Consider the following 21485-nt stretch of genomic DNA (forward strand, 5'->3'; position numbering starts at 1 on the left):
GTGCCTGTTGTAAACAAACGGAGGTCGCTAAGTGAATACATACTGCTGCAGCACATGCATACTGTACTTCTACAGAACTAACTGTGTAGCTTATTAGCACTGTGCTACTGTGCAGCACTGCTGCTGCTCTGTCGCACGTCGCTATCGTCTCCTCCCACCTTGTTCCACAACGCTGGACCGCACTACTAAAGGGCAGATTATCATGCCTTCGCGGGATCACTATGAACGCTCAAGGCGAAAATCCGGCACAGATCTTTCCGGCAATATGCAATATAATTTATTGAGAAGCACCTGTAGTTATTAATAACCAATGTGACTGTGATTTCTGCAGGATACTCTTTGTGTCATGTCCTTCCTCCTCCATTACCCCTCTTCGAACAAGGTAGTTCCAGGGCCAGTTCAAAGCAGGTGCATAATCTTTTCAACAGCCAGAGGACCGACTCTCAGCCAGGATAACTGGTTCCAGAGCGGCGCCAAGCCGCTGGTCTTGAACCATGAACCACTTACGTCAAGGGCTGGGGGCTAAAATGTGTATCGTTCTTTTTATTTTATTTGTTAAGCTGCAATGTTATTAATACGGGCTATCGTAAGCAGGCTAGCTTTAGCTTACATCAAAGTCTAACATTAACATCTTACGTTCAGTGTTAATAAGAACGTAATATCCGTCCATAGCATTCAAGACGAGCAGCACAAATGTGTTGTACATGTCGTGTTTGGATGCCAATGGAAGCTCACAAAGCCAGGAGCAACATTTGTAGAGAGAGCATGTATTTCGCCATTGTTGTTGACAGTGACGTAATGACGTGGCTCTCAAGCCTGTGGAAAAGCAAACAGGTTCTGAAACGGTGTGCAGATTGAACCAACTGTGAACCAGCACCAGCACCAGCCCAACAAAAAAACTGGGTTCAAGTTGGTTGAGGGGGTACATGCTCTACCCAGACGCCACCCCTCACCTAAACCAGATGGAGTATTTTCAGTAAGTGAGAAAACAAATTGCCTCCTGTCTGCAACATATGTGAAAGGGCAACTCCGGACAAAGGTCACATGAAAAAAAAAACAGTGATTGTAACTATAATGACACACATACACCAGGAGTCCAATAGTAAGAACTGTAGTGTTTCTGCTACTCCTCTGAGTTGGAGGGTTCAATCTCAATCTGTCCATGTCTTTTAAATAATTAAAGCTCCAGTCTCTCTTCTCTGGCATCACTTGATCTCTGTCTTTATACATCGTCGAGTGGAATGTGATGACAGATTTTTCACAGATTCTGGGCGGTCCAGAGGCCAGAATTAATGAATATCTCCTGAAAAGGGCAAATATCTGATGCATGAATCAATTGACAATGTGATAAAAATGACTGTGCGTGTAATTTCCAAACTCTAAAAAAGTAGTGTTATGTATAGTAGCGTATGTATATAAATGCACAGGCCTTAAAAACAAATTTCCCTTGTGGGACAATAAAGACTATATGTCTATTTATGTTTAGAAACAGAGATTAATACAGAGTTTATCTATGTTACAGTGCTAAAAATGAGCTGCAGATTGAATATGTCATTAGGAAAAACACAGTTAGTATTAAACTTCCATATTATGTGCAGCATTCAGCCAAATAATTAGTGTCTGCTATTCTGTCTGTGTCTGTAATAATACACTGATGACAATGCAGATGTAATTCTATGAGTAATTTCTGCAGTATGCTTCAGTAAAAAATCATTCCATAATAACCTTGCTGCCATGACACCTTGCAAATACCATCATTCAAAGCGGAGATTCAGGCAATTTCCCAGAGACTGATCAACAAAGACAACAAAGACATTCATGAATTATTCTGACATGCAGCATCTCGGCTGCCTCATAGCCTGACACGGCTTGTAAACACTGTCGAACGTCTTAAAAATGGTGTTTAAGGTTTTGAAATCCAATCAATAAATTGATCAATATTCTCTCTTTAGAATTTTGCAAATATTAAGATGTGAAAGAAGCTGGATCCAAACTCTTTCTACCCTCACGACTCCATGGGGCTCTCTCTGACATTTGATGTTCTATTTGGGACTGAAGCACACTTAAAGCAGCTCTACTGGCCACGGACTTAATTGATTTGGAAAGTTTCCATCGCCTCAGTGGCCAGGATTACATCCTAATGTCCCATGTCTGCATTAAAGATTTAGGGGAGTCTTTAAAAGCCTTCGAGCAAAGCAAGCTTCCACTGCATACACAAAAACACCAACTAAATTCTTAAAATTCCAGAGGTGACACAAATCATGGTGCACGTGAAAAAGTAAAAGAAGTCATTCATAACCCACAAGTTTTTCCTTCATAATTATCCTAACTGCTGCCAAAACAAGTAGCAAGACTCCTTCAGGCGTCGCCTGAAACCACAGCGCTCGAGGAATTCACAGGACACACACACCTGCTTTTCAGTGTTGAGAGGAAACACACGTCTGACTGACGGAAAAATAATGTTTGCTTCTGAATAATAATGGAAATCAACAGTGCAGGTAAGATGAGTTTGTGCAGGTATAAAACTGAACTTGTTGAAGGTCATAAAGCAAACTTGTATTGAATAGTTACAGATTATGGTGAGCAATGCAGGGTGAACATATCAACAAACACCATTTCAAACAAAATCGACATAAACCTTCTATATAGCCTTGCAATAGTTAAGGGTACAAAAGTCAAGTGGACCAAATAAAAAAAAAGATTTGTGGAGGGGCTTGTACGAAGGCGGAGCGTTTCGAAATGTACTCGCAGTTTATTTCTTTTTGGTTGGAAATTTGGTGGTGAAAAATGTAAACACGGAAATAAACAAAGCAATAAGGAGCCGAACATACCCCGAGTACCTTTGATTATACCAGCTGTAATCCTGCTCTGGCGTTCTACCAAAAACATTTGAAAAGAAAAATGTTCAGAACGAGCGCCTGTTGACGCGCCAATATGTGTCAATCAGACACCTATATAATCAGAGAAGGACGGCCTTGATGCACTTCTACCACAAAGGTAAATATTACATTATTTTATGCATTACGTTGATAATTCTGCAATGAGAAATTAGCTTTAGCTCAGTGGTAGCCTACAGAGTAAAACTGAAGGACACGAGTTTCATCTCTATGCTATGATGGGACCTCAGGATTTGTTTAGGAGCCACAAACCTCACTAGGGTTTGTTTGGAAACGGACCGAGACCAAACAAAGATCAAACAAACCGTAACAAGGATTTAACCGCACAAGAGTTTGATTGAAACTAACTAAACTTTGGGTAGTTAAAGAGTCCTTAAATCAAGTTTCTTCCCCATTCTGATGCTCTATTTGAACTTCAGCATTGAGTTGCTGCCATGTGATTGGCTGATTAGATATTTGCGTTAACGAGCAGTTGAACAGGTGTACATAATAAAGTGGCAGTTGAGTGAATATCCAGTAAGACAGTTAAGTATTTAACCCCTAAGTGTTCCGACGACCTGCTGGTGTGCCCAGCCAACTTTTTTTCTTTCAAAGACTGTATCTGACTCAGTCTTAAAGCCACATTGAATATATGGTATCATATAAAAGGAATCCATTGGTACTAGGTCATGACTTGTTGTCGTGAAGGGGGTGCAATAGGTCTTTGGTATATTAACAATAAGGTGTTTCTCAGCAGTTTCCACAACAGAAGTGCTTGCCATCTAATCACAGAAAAGGCAATTCTTACAGAAATCTTTAAAATGTTAAACTGGTTCAAATCACAGCATGGGTTTGTTTTCATGGGATTTTTGGCTTTTTCTTGAATTCTTGAGTGGTAAAAACGCCACAATGGCAAGATGCATCTCAAATTCATCTTAAGGTTCCAGCTTTCAAATGGTGTACATCACTTCTATGTGGCGTCTACCGTTGACCTGCTATCTCCCCATAAATATCTGCACAGATTCTATTTCTGCCGTCACTCTGAATCTACAGCTGTCATTTAACCTCTTTCAAAAACACCTGCTGAATCTGAAAATGGTTCTAAAGCATGCAAAGATATTTTCCAATGTAAGAAATCTTGACTATGAAAAACGTGAAATTAATTCTTCTAATAACTACATAACAGAGAAAGCGCAAAATTATACATATTTAGACATTTGGGTTGATTTAAATTTGCTTTTAATACCCATATTGATGTGTCGCTGTCAAAGCTTAGATGAAATTGGACCTTCTTTTTAGAATAGAAAATCATGCTTTTCATTATTTCAGAGAAAAAATTGTTCAAGCAGTTTTCCTCCCCGATTTGGACTACGGTGATGTTATTTATGGGTGGGCGGCCAGTTCCACTCTCAAGCCTTTAGATGCAATATATCACTCAGCCTTAAGATTCATCACTGGAGACAGTTATGGAACACACCCTGGTGTATTGTACCAAAAAAACTGGCTTACAGCATTGGCTTACAGAATTGTTTTTTATTTATTAATAAAGCTTTTTTAAAGAAACTCTTAGTCCTGCTTTCTTGCCATGTTAGTAGCCATTGTGCCTGCTCACAAGGCAGGTGCCAAAACCTCATACACGCTTCAAAAGATCTGTGTTTTTTTACTGTGCCCCACATACTTGAAATATTCTTCAATAAAACTGTAAGTTCTGCAGACAACATTACAAGATTTAATTGCAAATTTTATTGATTGTATCTTATTCTTCGTATACGGCTACTTGATTTTAGTTGTGTCTACTATATACTATTGTAAATGAGGCTTCTCCCTAAAAGGGTTTTCTGTGGTATTAAATAAACAAATAAAAAGAATGAATTACTAAATTATCTTTTTGGGGGGCAAGTTGAAAACAAAACATTTCTGTATTAGCATTATTTTTGAGTTTATGTCCAACTCCAAACAATAAGTGTAAAATTTCTAAAAAGTTCTGTAGAGTTGAAGGGAGCTCAATGGGTTTATCTATTGGTAACTCGTACATAGTAATAGGATTCATTGTTAATATTAAAATATGGATTAGCACAGCTTTAAACAGTTGCTCTGGAGTGAAAATCATATTGAAAATAAAACGTATATCTGCTATATTGTAACTGGGTTGTGCTTGAATGCGAAATAATGCAAAATATTTCTAAAATTCTAAAGCTTCTTACATATTAAAACACATTAACAGTCATTATGTGCTCACCTGCAGCATAGCAGCAGCCAGGTAGACGGACATAAAGATGGGCGTCAGGGTGGTGTGTCCGCTCTTCATCAGGTGGATGGTGTAAAGGAAGATCAGGTGACCAGGGATCACCAAAAGGAGCAGCACCTGAGCAGAGCGATGATTGGCTCCTAAAAAATGTAAAAAGGATGAGGGAACGAAGATTTGAGGTGAATGTGAGGGAGAGGGAGCCACTCTTTGTCTAAAAGTGTGCGTGTACTCTTTAGAAATACATGACTGAATAGTCTGTGCCGTTTGAATGAGCCCACCTCCTGTCCACAGGATTTAGAGTCCTGCTGGTTTTCACTCTACACTTCTAACAAGGAATTAATTTACACTTGGGACAACAGGGCACGGCAATTAACTGCCTGGTAGGACAGAGAACCAGCAGCACTGCAGTTCACCAAGCACAGAGCTGAAAACCAGCATTTCAAACTGTGAACTTACTGCACAATTTATAGCCTGATTATAATCCTGACAGCGTTTCCATAGACCTTGATATCTAAACCCACTTCAAACATGTATGCTTGTGTGAATAACAAATGTGTTGAGGCTAATAATCAACATTCAGCAGAGTATTAAAACTCTGATCCCAACATGAAATATCCTTTCTTTAAGAGATCGGCAAAAATACGCTGTTTATCGTAGAAAGAAACTGTAACTGCAACTGAAAGAAACTGAAACATGCCTGAATCTGAACTTTCCGACAGGCCTTGAACAAAGACACAAGGCAGAGGGACCGAAACGGAGCTTTGAAATGTGATATTTCTGTTTGGAATAACTAGATACTCTAAAAAACATTAAATTCTATGCTCATCAGCAACAATGTGAAGCCATGATGGATTTTGCTGAGACGAGCGATCACAGGAGGATGTAAAAATGCTAGTACAATGCCAATACAGGTTAATTTTAGGAATATTCCCTCCAATATTCATGACATTTGTGGGCACTTGGAAAAGTGTTTCATATATAAATTCCATTTATTCAAATGTAAAAAAAATATTTAACAGAGAAATATAACTGGGGTTTTTTCTTTTTTTGTGACTTATGTCATTATAACTGTTTTATTCTGCACAAAAGCCACTCTTTTAGTTGTTCGCACGTCTAGCCATGATTTTGATGATTCCATAGAGCTGCAGTACTTATATATTGCAGTGAAATCATTGACAGCTATGCCTAGCCAAAGAGTGATTTTATTAAATTTATGGACAAGAGTACTGACCTGTACCCCAGAATGTGCGGCAGGGGTAGTAGCAGCCCTTGGCCTCGTCAGGAACCTCCCCAGGGGCACAGTGGAAATGCAGATGAGTGGAGATCCTGCTGGCCTGAATAGCCACCAAGTTACCCCCGATTCCTAGAAAGACAGGAGAGATCATGATTGGAGCAGAGCGTTCAGTGTTAGGTGAAGAGAAAGAGTAAAAGCAGGTAAATGTATTGTCTGTTTTTCAGGGGAAATAGAGAAAGGATGACAAAGTACAATACATTTTTGATTTTGATAGCAGTTTCAATACTTGAAGATTGAACATGTAATATCTATGTATTAAATTGTCTGTAAACTTAACCTATTTTATATATTTTGTTGAGCTGTGCACTAAAAGTATCCCAAATGTTTCCAACAATGTTTAAACCAGAGAAATCTGTAGTTTTACATTTTTATTTGGTCGCCTGTCTATGGCGTCATATAGTTTTTACCCCCTCTAGCTGCTCTAGCTTCTGAGGAAACACCAGATGATTCTTTCAGAGTTAGTGTGAATCATACAATATCAGGGAATTATACTCAATAACAGTAATACAGCATTTTATTTTTACACAGCATTATTTTTTATTAGTTGCTGCCACTGTGGAACACAGTAAGTAAATCCATGACAGACCTTATTTATTTATTTATTTATATGACATTAAGTTCGATTAAATGTTATTTTTGTCTTTTAATAATGAATCTATTTTAGGGGGGATTTGTTTTAAAATTCAGTTTTGTACTTTCATTTTTTAATATCTTTGATTTGATAAAACAAGAAGATATTTTGTATATTTTTGTCTGAGACACAAAGGAATCATTTTCACCCATAAATTACACTCAATCTACCAAAAATCGTATTGTGAACTCCTAATCGTGAAATTGTGTGTATTTTTTATATCCCTACTGACATGTATCACCATATCTATCCATCATGATATCTTTCTATATCAATATCTATCACCAGGATGAATGCAAGAAGCCGTAGAGTCATATTAATCTATAAATCTACCAAATTATGTTTATTAGAATTTCCTCTCATCTTTGAATTTTGTCCCCATTAAAAATAACTGCTTCGACCCCCTTGAACATTTGTGAATCAGTGGTGTACTGTTTTTTCTTTTTCTAATACTACAAAATTATTCCAAGACAGTGAAAGGAATCACAGCCATTTTCCTTGTCAAGCAGATGAACATTCACGAGAATGGGAAGCCATCTGTAGTGACAAAATACAGGGCCACTTTACATTCACATACTGCAGCTATCACACCTTCCCTTTAGCAAGAAACACACAAACTAACTTGCTGTGTCTTTCATCCTTGTAGCCACAGCCTGGTGACTGAGCCCTGCAGGAGAGCTCACATACATACAGATAGCAACAACAAAGTGGCTGACAGGTGCGCACAGGTGCGGCTCAGAAGAGATGGAAAAGGAGTTACTCTTTGAGTCTGTAAAAACAGAAAAGCGAGACGGTTCTTTATTCAGAATCATAAAAAATGCATCATTCAAATACTTTCAGTGTTGCGGGTAAATAGATCTTCTATACGTTTAGTCACTAACGTGGTTGTGTACTATAAACCATAGACAAAGATAAGAAGCAGGATGTGTGTCTGAGACTTCCCCTCCCTCAAACCCTGCCTGTTATTGTGGTGAGTATATTAAATTAGACACTGCTACCACCTCAGGGTGATGTCCACTTAATTCAATCTATTGTGGCTCTTTGTCCGCCTGGTGACATTTTATTGGAGGATTACCAGCACTCCCACAGGGCCTGTAAACAGACATAACTTCACAATGAGCTTTCACGCTCACTGTGCCCTCGTCTGTCACCGTCCTCTCGCTTCACACTCCTGCCCTCACCATCAGAATATGCCACTGATCTGATGTGGGTTTTAAAAAGGAACAGTTCAATAACCTCATTTGCTTTTTTTCCTTATATTGAGATCTCTATTACCCCTTTTCGAACGCAAACCTTTGCAACCTGGCCTGGGCTGGTGCTGGTTCACAGTTGGTTTAATTGGTGAACTGTCTCAGAACCAGTTTTTATTTCCAAAGGCTAGAGAGCCATGTCATTATGTTATCGTATACGTCTGTATACGTCTGTATACATCTCCACTTTCCGTGACTATAATAACAAAAATGGCAGACTACATAGACTCTCTACAAATGTTGCTCCTGGCTTCAGAGCCTACATTTGCATCCAAACACAACATGTACAACAGATTTGTGCTGCTCGTCTTTAATGTAAGATGATAATGTTAGACTTTGTTGTTAACGCTAACTTGTGTCAATCACATTGCAGTTAAAAAAATAAAATATAATGAATGATACACGTTTAAGTTGGTCTATTTGGTCACGATAATCCCGCCCCCAGCCTCTGAAGTAAGTGGTTCGTGATTCGAGACCAGCAAAGAGTTGGTGCCACTCTGGAACCAGTTTCCCTGGCCGAGAGACAGTTCTTTGGCAGTCAAAAGCGAGGAACTGGTTCAGGATTAGGCACCGGCCCCAAATCAGCCCTGGAACTGCCTTGGTGGAAAAGAGGTAAAATTGTTCAGTGTTAAGTTTTATGTTGAATGGAGCTTGGGTCAAGTAGTGGTTAGCCTAGTTTAACATAAAGAATGGAGGCAGGGGAGAGCAACTAACCTGGCTGTGAAAAAAAAATGTTCACAAACAAAGGCCTGTCACAATGATCACAATATGGATTTATCAAGCATTTGTGTTCGGCTGCTTCTGTTCTCTCCTTTGCTCTGTGTCGAAGTTTCACCATGTGCGGGGCTCAGGCAGTTCCTCCACACATACCCGGTTAAAAGTTCATTCCTAATTAAAAGGGTGAACTTAAAAAAATATGCTATTATATTATCATTATATCGGAGGCATTAAATGGTCTTAAAATTACAATAATATTGTTTATCGCGATTATTTCAGTGACAATATATCGCCCAGCAAAATGAGGCCTGGTTTTGGTACAGATACGATAGTACCAAACCTGGCACTGCCAAGAAATAGGTCCAGCACACAACTCCCCATAAAACCCAAGGTTTTCTTGACCTGTCTCTTGCCATCACCATCAACTTGCACTGTGTTGCAGATGACAAATGTTTCTGCTTACACAACAGTCGACTTTGACTTGGTTATAGTTTTCTTTATGCAAGAGGTTTTTTTAAGAGTTTTATATATAAAGTTATTTTTGATTGAAAAAAAAATGAAATCCACTTAATTCCAGTGAACTTTCTACTACAGAAAGTGACAAAAACTGACACAACAGAGAATAAATTTTCCTCCAGTAAAGTTAAAAGGAAGCCAGGTAGTCGAGAATGACTCTCTGGTGAGAGTTCTTTTCACATTTCCTTTGTTATTTTCACATACATTACCTTTATTACTTCCTCTATTTCTATAAAGAGGTTATGTTTCAGTTTGACGTGTTTGTTTTTCTGCAGGATTACAGGAAAATTACATGGCAAATTCCTAAAACTTGGTAGAAGGGTATAACATTGGCCAAGGAAAATCCCACTAAATTTTGGAGGGGATCTGAATAACGGATCTGATAAAAAATTATATTTAACTCTTTTTAACCTGGTGGGCTACACGGTGGTGTAGTGGTTAACACCTTTGCCTCACAGCAAGAGGATCGCTGGTTTAACTCTGGTACTTCTGTGTGGAGTTTACATGTTCTCCCTGTGTCAGCGTGGGTTCTCTCTGGGTCATCCAGCTTCCTCCCACAGTCCAAAAACATGCAGTTTAGGTTTAATTGGTGACTCTAAAATTGCCCGTAGGTGTGAATGAGAGCGTGAATAGCTGTAATGGTAGAGACTATGTGTCAGCCCTGATATAGTCCTGATAGAGACCTGTCCAGGCTGTGTCTCGCCCAATGTCAGCTGGGATTGGCTCCAGCCCTCTGTGACTCGAGTTCAGATAAGTGGTTAAGGAGGATGGATGGATGGATGTTAACATGTCAAGATAAGGCATTTGTGCTGCATTAATGTGTTAATTAATGGAAATTTCACATGAATGTCTTTTCAAGTCACAACGTTCACACTGCGAGCTATATTGGTGGATATCTATGCTTTCCGAGTACCCCTGCAGTATCATTATACACCCAGTTGCCAATAGTAATGATGCATATCGATCACTACCAGTGTATATGTGAGAGTGTTAGTGAGATGGCTAATTTTCCACCGTTGTTCCATGGCCAGATGTGAAATTAGACATTTAATAGGGCATAAAAAATAGAAAGGCAGGTGCACATTATAGGTCTGATGCGATGATTGATGAGGAAATAAACAAGAAAACCCGACGCTAAGCTGCTCTCATGAGGATGGATCTGCCATGACAGGCTAAACTGAAGTTTAAAGGCACCGATACACATGTGAAAACAATCAGTACAACCTGACCCATCATAGAATCAGGACAAGTCAGCAATCCTGCAGAAAGTCACAATTAATCCAGTGGTACAAAACATTAAGATACCATTTCGAAATATACAGAAGTCTAAAGTCTAGGAATGTCCGTGTAACTAAGCATAGGATAAATCTGCAAAACAGCCAACATTATACTCCTGGAACGACTGCATATGAGTAAAACAGATGAGCATAGATTTTTTGATTGCCAGATCATTTATATAAAGAAAAGAAACAAATAGTCAAATCTTCATATTGAACAGCCAAATCAAAAGAATAAATACAATCTGATTCAGGCACAGCCCTTGACTTGTCATAACAGCAAAATGCAAATGTTTTATACTATAACACTAACACTAGCTTTGATCTATGTCAGTGCCCCAGTAAACCATGACTGTATCAACCAGCATGAACAATACCAGGACCCTGACACTGAAGTAGCTACATCAGGAATGTTTTTATTTGCACCTGCACTTTTCCAAATGTAACCTGAATGACTTCGGTGAAATAGCCTATGTGTAGTTTTTATCGTATCATCTAGTTGGTTATGACCACATGACGATTTCTTCAATGACAACTCAGCGTTCTGACTTTTATGTATGTGAGGAGAAGCAAATCTGGACCAAAAACATGGGACATTTGGGATATTAAATATAAGTTGTGCTCATATTTTTTGGTCCACACATGGTTCAAATTACCATTATTGTGTGCTTGGATTGTGCACTGATTTTGGCTTCCTGGCTTTCTGTCCTTGAGGGCGTTTGGGATGTGTGGGGGGTGTTCTTACAACCTCAGCAGGGGGCAGAGGTAGAGTGAAGGAGGTTTGGGGGCATTCTGGCTTATCCAGGTCACTGGGTCTGACAGGAGGAATGAAGATGAGGAGGTCGGGGCTGTGGCGAGGCTACGTGGGGAACTCCAGGGGGTCTGGGCTCCTTGCAGCTGGGCCGCTCTGCCCGGAGGGGGGAGACATAGGAACTGTCTGCCTCCTCGTCTCATCTCTGCTCCTCCCTTTCTAGGTTTAATTTCATTTTGTTTATTTGAACGGCTCCAACACCAGAATGTGACGCAATAACGCAAACACAGATAAAATATAATGAAAGAAAAACATGGACAGAAGAGGGAAAAAATTACTTATTGGTGGAAGTGAGATGTAAAGCAAGCAGACACCTTATCTGAAAACAAACAACAGAAGGAAAGAAAAAATGGCAAATATGCCAAGATGACAAGCAAAGATTAAAGACTGCCGTATCTGAGTGCTGTCTGGTGGAAGACTGCAGAACAAGATGCATAACTTAATATGGTTGCTGTGGGTTCAGAAAGCCAGAACAAAAGCTTTTTAATGACACCTGAAACTGAAATTAAATTCAAAATAAGGGGCAAGAACACCAAGGCTATTTCTGGTGTAATATACTGTAGCTAAACAATCTAGTTGAATAAGAACAAGTACAACAGGAAATTAACTGCTACACACTTTCTCAATACCTGGATTAACCCTCTGAAGCCCAAAATGTGTCGGTAGGTTTGAAATGCATGTCTTTTGGTTTTTAAAATGCCAAAAATACACAGCTAATCATAGACCAAAACGGTTAAAAAAATGGCAAAATTGTCAGATTTTCAACTTTCAGTCAGGTCCTTGAATGGATCATGTGTGAATTACTTTCATCAGGAAAAGTAACCAAATCAAAGCTTTGATATTTCACTCAAATCATTTTATTCTATGTTTTATTTAAAATTTTGCCCAACCCAGATTATGTAAAAAAAAAAAAATTTAAATCAGCACTCCTCAGCACAACCTGGAAGCCATGATTGAGTCTTGTGAAACTGACGGTCATGTGACAAAAATTCAGTAAAACTTGGACTGCCCTGCAGACTGTTTACACAGATCACAGAGGAGAGGACAAGAAAGGTTGCAAGTAGAGGTTGTTCAAATGTAAATCATTCAATATGAACAGCATGTAGAGCCCTGATTTTATTTCAATATTGATTACACTTCTGTGCACTTGGAAAAATGTTTTATATATAGGTTTATTCACATTTTGAAAAATATATTATCAAAAAAAGCAATCTTACCATTTTTCTTTCTTTTTGATTTATCGCATTGTGTTATATTGCACAGCAGACATTTTTCTGTCCTTCCTACTTTGAGCCATGATTGTGCTGATTCCATAGAGATGAACTTAAGAACTTGAACTTTGAAGTAACAAAAATGAGGCCACAGTGAGGAAAATGTGACAGGAACAAAAAACGGCCTACAACTGCTCAGGGATTATAGGGTTAAACATACCAGAATATCTTTTAAGAATTTAATTATTATTATAATTTCGGCAGCCTTCTTGCTGGGGAAATTGCCTAAAATAATGTATTAAATGAATTAATGGAGGTCAGTTTTGGAGGCTTTCTCCCTCTATCTTTCATTTAACCTGTCTTTTCTTATCACAGTCTACACATCTCCTTCCCCACTCCTTTCTCATCAAACACACACCATCCTTTCACACTTTCTGTTCCGTCTGCCTTTTCTTTTCATTTTATTTTTTTATTAGAACAGGACCATCGGTGCATTTTAATCAGCTGAAAGACACGAGTATCCCGCCTCACAGTTTCCTCCCTCATGAATAAAATGTAAATCTGAGACGGTTAAAGCGTTTGCTCAGACCTGGGTTTCACACACACAAAATACAACGTCCTCGCCCTCGCAAACAGACACAGGCTTGATTCCCCAGCTGTTTTGTGCTCGGGATACGTCTCGACGGAAAACCAATTACAGTCAGAATCGTACTCCATCTCGTTAAATGTCTCTCATTAATGCCATTTAATTAAAGGCTTATCTCTCGTTGTGGAGGTGCCAAGGCCCTGGCAACCGTGGCTGAGCCAGTTAGCAGTGAGAGATAGAAGCGAGAGGAAATGGAAGAAGACCAGTTTTATGAAGTGGAGACAGACGGACTGTGGCCTACTGCCTGAACCAGTCTCATTAGGCAACTTATTTATGCTGATGAGCATTTGGAGTCTTTATTTAGTAACCTTCATTTATCCAGGGACTGTTGACTGAGCACAGGCTTTCACACCTGGGAGCTGCACACCACAAGACAAATAGACTCTGTGGCGTGTCATCCATCTTGTATATAAACACTTTGTCTATATCTCAGCTCTGAGGGTCAAAGACTGCATTAATTGCAGAACGGAGAAGGATAAACGAGATAAACAACAAGAGTTTCTCTGTATCCAAACTCCCGAGTTAAACAGCTTATCTGTTTGTAATATAAAACTGAGGTTTGTCATTGTTACAACTGAATGTCATGAAGAAACCTTTCAGCTAACCACTGTGTTTTACATGCTTCACTTACCACTAGAAATATTTCTAGAAACAAATTAAAGTCAACATTTCTGTCCTAGATTTGCATTTGAACATTTACTTTTTCTGAACATTTACTCAAGTTATTGCTGAATATAAAATGTAACTTTATGGAAATCACATCTTATTTAACCCTAATGGGTATACACACCTGAGAGTTTCACAACTCTGGTGTGTTTTGTCGGATAGTCTGTTTGGTTTAAGTGCACCAGAGTTTGGTTTACTGCAGGTGAGAACACATTCTGAACCAAAGGAAGGAAGCAAACTTAAACACAGAGCATTCTGGGTTGAATTTCAGCAGAAATTTGGCAGGGTAGTAGCAGGGTGAAAAACCTCTCATGGACAGACGTGGTCTAATGATGAAGTAAAGGCCCTTATCCCAATATGGTCAGAACAGAATGCACACAAAAACAACATAGCCTTCAAATTATTTAACGACAAAATGGGGGCTAATGGATTCAATCACACAGCGGACCAATGCCGCATAAAAAACCCTGCCAACAATACATTAAGGTCTGCAACTTGATTTGAAAAAAAGTGGCAGCTCTTGGGATGAGAATGAAAATATAATCTGTCCAATAGACAAAGGACATCATCAACAGCATGACATGTGTTTACAGTGCTTATTGCTCTTGACAAAGCTCAGTGTGGAAGCAAACTAAACCAAATGAAAAATGCAACAATGCTGTAACTTCACTGAATCGCACAGTCCAACCGGACTTTATATGTGAAAGCAACAGACGTCTCAGCAGCTATGGAAATGCAGAAGACATCAACGTATTCAGAACATTTAGACCAAACTACAGGGTTTGTAGATTTGCAGAATTCAAACACTACACTGACAATTCAGACCAACAGAGTGTAGTGCAGCAGTTGGGAAAATGCAGGATGTCACCTACTTTTATTAGAGTGTCAGGAGTTAATAAACATCACAGGCTATATTATAAAAATTCAAACGGCGCAGCAGTATCCAAAAATACATTCTGTCTTATGTGCATCTACAGGATAGTTGCTGAGGGAGGAGAGAGTGCTATCATTTCAGAGCTGTTTATTGTCCTCCTCCTCATTTAAGCAGCTGCTCAGGAGATCTGCTGGGGATGCAGTAGATCAGGCAGAATTTCAAGTAGTTTAGCCAAAATGACCTTAAACTGGCACCTTGGTTTCCAAACACACCATCACTTAACCTCTATTTAACCAGGTAAAGTCAGTCTAGACTCTACAGCCATGTGAGGCTGTCCTTAGGCATCTCTGAGCTAAAACGCTGACATCAGCATGCTAACAGACTTAGTCATTAACCAAAGCATCACGCAGATTGGAACTCAGCCCTGATGATAAAGTTCTAGCAATCATTTCATGACATAGACATGCCTTGGATATGTGAACCAAATTTCATGGCCATCCACCCAATAATTGTTGAGCTATTTCAATAAAAAACCCAAATCATAAACAGGGCGGTACAGGGCGTTCAGTTCAGAATGTGGTTCAGTAAAAAGTCTAGTGAATGTGAAATACTCGCATTCACAAAACAGAAATTTACCCAGAGGGTTTTGGAAGTGTACTAGTAAGTTATCTATCAGCTATAGTATGCTAGTGGGCTTAGCCTGGTTAGTTGGGTTAGTCAAGCTAAATGGGCAACAACTTGTATCAAACTGTGTCCTGATGTGGTTGAACTGAAGTCTGGTATATCTGTGAATTCACTTACAACAGTCCATTTAGGATGGGATCACCTGAATGTTTCCATTAAGGTAACAAGACGAAAACAGACTGGAAGTTGAGTCATTCTCACCACATTTAGACAGCCTCTCACTGCAGATTCAAACAGTGCCAAAGCAACAACTAATGCTATAGAGTGTAATGGTCAATACACCCTGGACGCGTGCCTTGAGATACGATCCAAATGTGTAAAATAGAATCTCCACAATATATATTATAATAAGGCTTTGCTATTGTACTCATTAGTTTGTTTTGCAATATATTTGAGATCAGAGCTGCCCCAGTGTAAGAAACACAGCTTCTGAAAAGGTGAACAAGTCAAGAACACAGCCTCTCATTGGTCAAAATTGATTGATCAAAGTCTCAAGAAAGACACTGAAGTTCAATGCTGGATTATAAAGCTCCTGAGTGGGATACCATGGAACAACAGTTAGCTTCTAGCCAAAAAAGTAAGTCTCTCGCATGCAGCAATTCACAGATATTTAGGATGTCGTATTGCATGTATGTATGACACACTTATATGTCTTATATGACATCATCGTCCTGGAACTGACAATACAGTAGGGTTCAAATTATTTATTAGTTGAATTTTAGCATTGTAAAGCATTGTGCAGCAGCAGTAAATTACATAATGCTCCAAAAAAAATGCAAACATTGTAAATTGGCACGGGACACAGAAAAAGTTGCTGATCCTGCTCTATACTCTGTGATATTTTGTTTATTTACCATTATTGCAAGTCACTTTATCAAAAAAATGCATTAATAAAGTGATTGTGAACACCATTAAATTACATATGACAGTCTGGGAGACCGCTGCAGCTCTTGTAGGGAAACTTGCAGGTTCTACATTATTCGACTAATCGATTGAATTAAAGGTAGAATACTTGATTATTAAAATAATCAATAGCTGCAGCCCCATCACACACACGTTCTGCCTCAAGTCTTTTGGGCTAACTGGTGGTTAGCTTATGTACCTTACTAATCACAGCACAATCCTTTACCACTCTGTCCTGTACTTTGACAAAGGACAAATACAGGATGTGGGATTAAAGCCATCTAGCTACACACGCTTTGAGCTTTCATTACATATGCATAACTCTTTTCTATATCCCCCAGAATTTAGGAAGCTATTATATTAAAACCTCTGATCTAGTCTTTGACCAGATCCTCCCTTTCTGTTCTTGCCCGGGGGCACTCGATTGCAAATCAAACAGTGAGACCTTGAAGCCTTTCACAATAAAGGAAGAAACAGTGCCAAAGCTGTGACTCACCGTTGATAACCGGGGTGTACACTACGATGCCAGCAAGATTTGGGTCAGACACTGTTTTGTCCAAGATGAGCCCTCCGATGCTGCAGAACACAACATAATTAGATCATTAACTGCTGTGTGTGTGTGTGTGTGTGTGTGTGTGTGTGTGTGTGTGTGTTTAAAAGACAGAAAGAGACAAAAGAGGCACGGAACAAGAAAGACAGAGCATTCTTCATCTAAATGATGTCCTCAGTGAATTTGTGTGTTTATCTGTAAATGGCACTAAAAAAGCTTCATCAGCTGCTCAGAGTGGTGTAGACTCAGACAAGAGTTTCAACAGTTTTCAGCTTGTTTTGTCTAGAGACAGTATTCTTATTGTCTTACTGCTCTATTATAAAAGCCTGAGAATGTGGTATCACCTGCACCGAGTAGTGAGAGGCGAATGAGACCATTCCCTCCCCACTGGCTGAATTAGTTAGGCTGCCAGGCTCAAGGGGACCCGAGGGTGTATGTGCTTGGGTGCTGCAATTTGTTTAGGGGATGAGTCATCAAGCAAAGCACACACTGGGAGCTGCAGACGCAGAATAGCCGTTCTTTCCCCTTTAAAGACTAAACACGCACAGTTTTATACACAAACACACACACCTGCTGATGACCATGGCAGTGATGACTGGCTCCCACCCAGAGTAGAGCAGGGTGCGGCTGGCTGGGTGCTTGGAGGAGATGACGATCCACAGAGGAGTCAGACACATGAAGAAGGCGCAAACCAGTGACGACACATATGGGAAGTTATCTGGGGAAGAGGAAGAGATGCATTCAATTTTCCAGATTCATTTTTCATCTTTGGCCTGCAGCTTGGAGCTTATCCAAACTTGCACTAGGGAAATGCAAGGGAAAACACCTGGGTACTCTTCAAACCACTGGCAGTTTTTTAGTTTCCATTTTTACAGTGCTTAAATTAATATTTTTAACCTTAAACAAGCCCCAGAAAGTGCAGGTCCTGCATTAACCCTCTGAACCCCACAACCCACCAATTGGCTTGAGAAGCTTGTTTTCTTTTTTTAAAAATTATTTAAAGAAGCCAAAAAATGTAGCTTAGTATAGACGAATTTTCAACATTCCAAAGTCCTTGAATGTTGAAAATGTATAAAAGTAACTACAGAAGCATTTTTCCAATATTGGGAAACACGTGGGCACACAAGTTAGAATGAGTTTATACAGCAGCAAAGATCGGAGTACTGTGTAAAATGTGTACTGCACATGCTTCATGTACGTCTTTTTTTTTAATGAGTTCTTAAACCCAGAAGTAAGTTAGCATTTAAGGGCCATGGGGTCTAACCTCTCACACTCAATGAGGATTTTGAATGGGTTTTGGGTTAGAAGCCTGAAATAAGGTCTGTGGTTACCACAAGCTGAAGAGATGTCTGCGTTTTGTTGTACAACATAAAACACGTTAACAATTACACCCACTTGTGAATTTTGACGTTTTTTCATGTCCATTAAAAGGTGGGTGCTAACAAGTAGCTAAATGAGACTACAGTGGTTAATGGGGACATTATACGTCACCACGTCGGATACGTCTCTCTTTAGCCCACCTTACAGCTAGTCGTGTTTTTCTTAGATCTTGCAAACTCTAGTAGATTGTAAATTTTGTAAATAAACAATTTATTAGACTAAGATATGCTAGCTTGTCAAAACAGATGATTAGCTTGTCGGAGAGCTACTGAAGCTAACGGTATTGATGTTCAAGTCATGCGACTGTGGTGTAGTTCACTATAGCATATGTTAGCTTTTTACTTTTGCCGGCTGCATTAATGCTTCAAGCATAAGCAGTGTGTGTTTGCCACAGATCTGTAATTTCCTTTGCGCTCTGTTGCACTTTGATGCATTTCATTTTTTTCCAAACACCACCAACTTTTTTACTCAAGCCAAGCATAATTAATTTTTTCTCAACATTCGAGAATTTATTTAAATGACAGTGTATCCACACTTTTTTATGTGCAAATTAAAAATCTGTATAACAACATGGCAATCAATGCAATATTTCTTGAGGTCTACTTAAAACTGAGCCCAAGTGGTGGACCAGCCGATCAGCACTGCCACCCCATCGCCCATACTAGCTTGGCTAAAAGTTCCAGCCATGAGTTAGTTGAACTCTCTAAATGAAAAAAGCGCTTGACTTTCTTTCCTATTTCTTGAAACATGATGTACACTAAACAAACTAAATGAAACGAAAAGACTGGCAGTCCCAGAAAAATATGCTCCATCAACATTTAAAGTAGATGCTGCAAATAAACAATTTCTGAAAAATGTCTTTCTCACAGCTTTCCTTCACATCGCACAGGTTTCCACTGGAATGATCACGACATTCACCCTTCCAACTTAAGCCTCCAACCCACCTGAGCTGCACATGTTTTAAATGCAAGAGGAAAGTGGAGCACCGAGAGGAAATACACACCAACACAGGAATTCTCTCTACAACTGTACCTCTTTGTTCAAACTACAACACAACTATTTTGAAAAAGAGTAATTAGAGTGAAGCACCTGCTTAGCGCAACCCACCAGACGTTTCTAGCAGGATCGTGTTCCGAGCACTAAATAACTGTCATTAGGAAACACTCCAGATTTATTATCTCCATAGAGTCGTAGCTGGAGAACAGAAATGGCCCAATGTTCAGTTCAGGGTATAATGGGCTCGAGCAGAGGAAGCTGAGAAAGATATACTGAGTCACACATTTAAGAGGGGAGCCTTGTCCCCGATCAACCCACCTCCCTCCCAAGCAAGGTTCCAGACATTGAGAGGGAATCTGACACAGAGTTAACATGCACAAAGTAAGCTGGCAATCAGCCGCGTTCAAATTAAGGTCTTCTACAGGTTAAACCGTTTACATGAACCTCTGACACCCTGCCATTGAGTATCCCTGCTGCTTTGAATAAACCAATGAACAAACAATTGATATTCCTGTCCGTCTTTGGTAGAATACATTTTGCTAAATCGCTCTGCCAGGAAAAAGAACGGTGCAGCTGCCAACTCCCTCCTTTAGCTGAGAAATGGCTAGATGCTTCTAATGCATGGGAAAAAAATAATGATCCCAATAGTGATAAGTACTGCATGCTTCATGATGACAGAAGTACATTCAAAACCCGGCATCCAAATGTAAAAACTACCAGCGAGACGAGTAAGATGTTTCACTGCCAAGGAATATATATTCACTCAGGGGGTTACCCACGGATCCCAGAGAGGATTATTCTAACTCTGTCACTATGTGTGTTGATGAGGTCACTTAATTGATTATGGAGAGCAAATTTAAATTACATTCTTCTGGGGTTCAGTGTCAAATAAATGTTGCTTGTATGTATTTTATCTAACAGTGATAGGAGGTATTTCAGGATATCAGGTCCCATTCATCTTTCTGCAACCTCCATTCCAAAAAAGTTGGGACACTGTCTAAAACATAAATAAAACAGAATGTGAGTTAAATGAGTCCCACCCAAGCCCGGCCCATTAAAAACAACAACAACAGCTTACTTGACTTAATCGCAGAGTTCTGACACGCTTGCCGAACTCTAATACGTCCAATTGAGAGTATTTTCGGGCTTCACCCCTCACAACTGATGCATTTGCCTCAAGTGGATTTATATTTTGCCACATGGATAATTGCAATCAGAGGCAAAAGGGCTTAATGGGCGTGATTGCGTTGTAATGTCATTAACACAATCTCTTTTGTGAATCGGACCTTAAAATGTGGCAGATTGCGGTTGCAATTGATGCACAATTCATGGTGCTATTAGCGGCTGCAAACCTTTCTTTGTGAATTCCACAGTGAGTGTGAAGCACTCAGTAGAGAAGATGGCAGTTCCTCTCAGCTCTACTGAGCTTTTGGCATCTTTCAGCTTGTTGTTTTGGTTTAACAGCCCACAACTTTACTGTTTTGGTTGAGTCTCAGTTCACGTTCAGTGACATCGGTGGCAGCGGAGGTATTCGCAGCTAACTGCAAACCACAGGAATACACTGCTTTTTCACCCCAGTAAGAAACAGTGCATATTGTCACAGTCCTATGGTTGGTACCATGTACTTTTTTGGAACCACTAGTTTTTTTTTGGTTGAGGTTCCAAGCGAGAGTACAGATCATTGATTAGTCAGAGAGAATCATCACTTGCACAATGTGGGACAGCTTGCAGAAACAACCCTTCAGGGGGGGATTCTGATCCCCCCCGATTTTAAAGAATGGCAGCCCTAAAACCAGGGCATACATTGAGCCATACACTATGTTTACTATCCCATCCAATTGACAAAGTGCAGTCAGAATTGTTGCTGATTAAAGGATACAGTGAGTGTGGCACCGAACATGATATCCCCGCAGTTTCACATGGCATTGTTCAGCTTAAATTTCACACTATCCCAA

The 21485-nt window shown here is 39.6% G+C and overlaps 1 protein-coding gene across 2 annotated transcripts in view; it reads right to left on the reverse strand.

Moving 5' to 3' along the window:
• Nucleotides 1–21485, reverse strand: part of slc41a2b (solute carrier family 41 member 2b) — a 53094-nt gene that overhangs the window by 14682 nt on the left and 16927 nt on the right. For both annotated transcript variants that reach the window (XM_059325829.1, XM_059325830.1), the window contains exons 7-10: nucleotides 17725–17872; nucleotides 17101–17180; nucleotides 6356–6487; nucleotides 5116–5264 (exon numbers count right to left, since the gene is read on the reverse strand). In XM_059325829.1, coding sequence (XP_059181812.1) covers nucleotides 5116–5264; nucleotides 6356–6487; nucleotides 17101–17180; nucleotides 17725–17872 — 509 coding nt within the window. The remainder of the gene's footprint in view (nucleotides 1–5115; nucleotides 5265–6355; nucleotides 6488–17100; nucleotides 17181–17724; nucleotides 17873–21485) is intronic.

This window comes from Centropristis striata, chromosome 22 (assembly GCF_030273125.1).
Source record: "Centropristis striata isolate RG_2023a ecotype Rhode Island chromosome 22, C.striata_1.0, whole genome shotgun sequence".
NCBI classification, from domain to species: Eukaryota; Metazoa; Chordata; class Actinopteri; order Perciformes; family Serranidae; genus Centropristis; species Centropristis striata.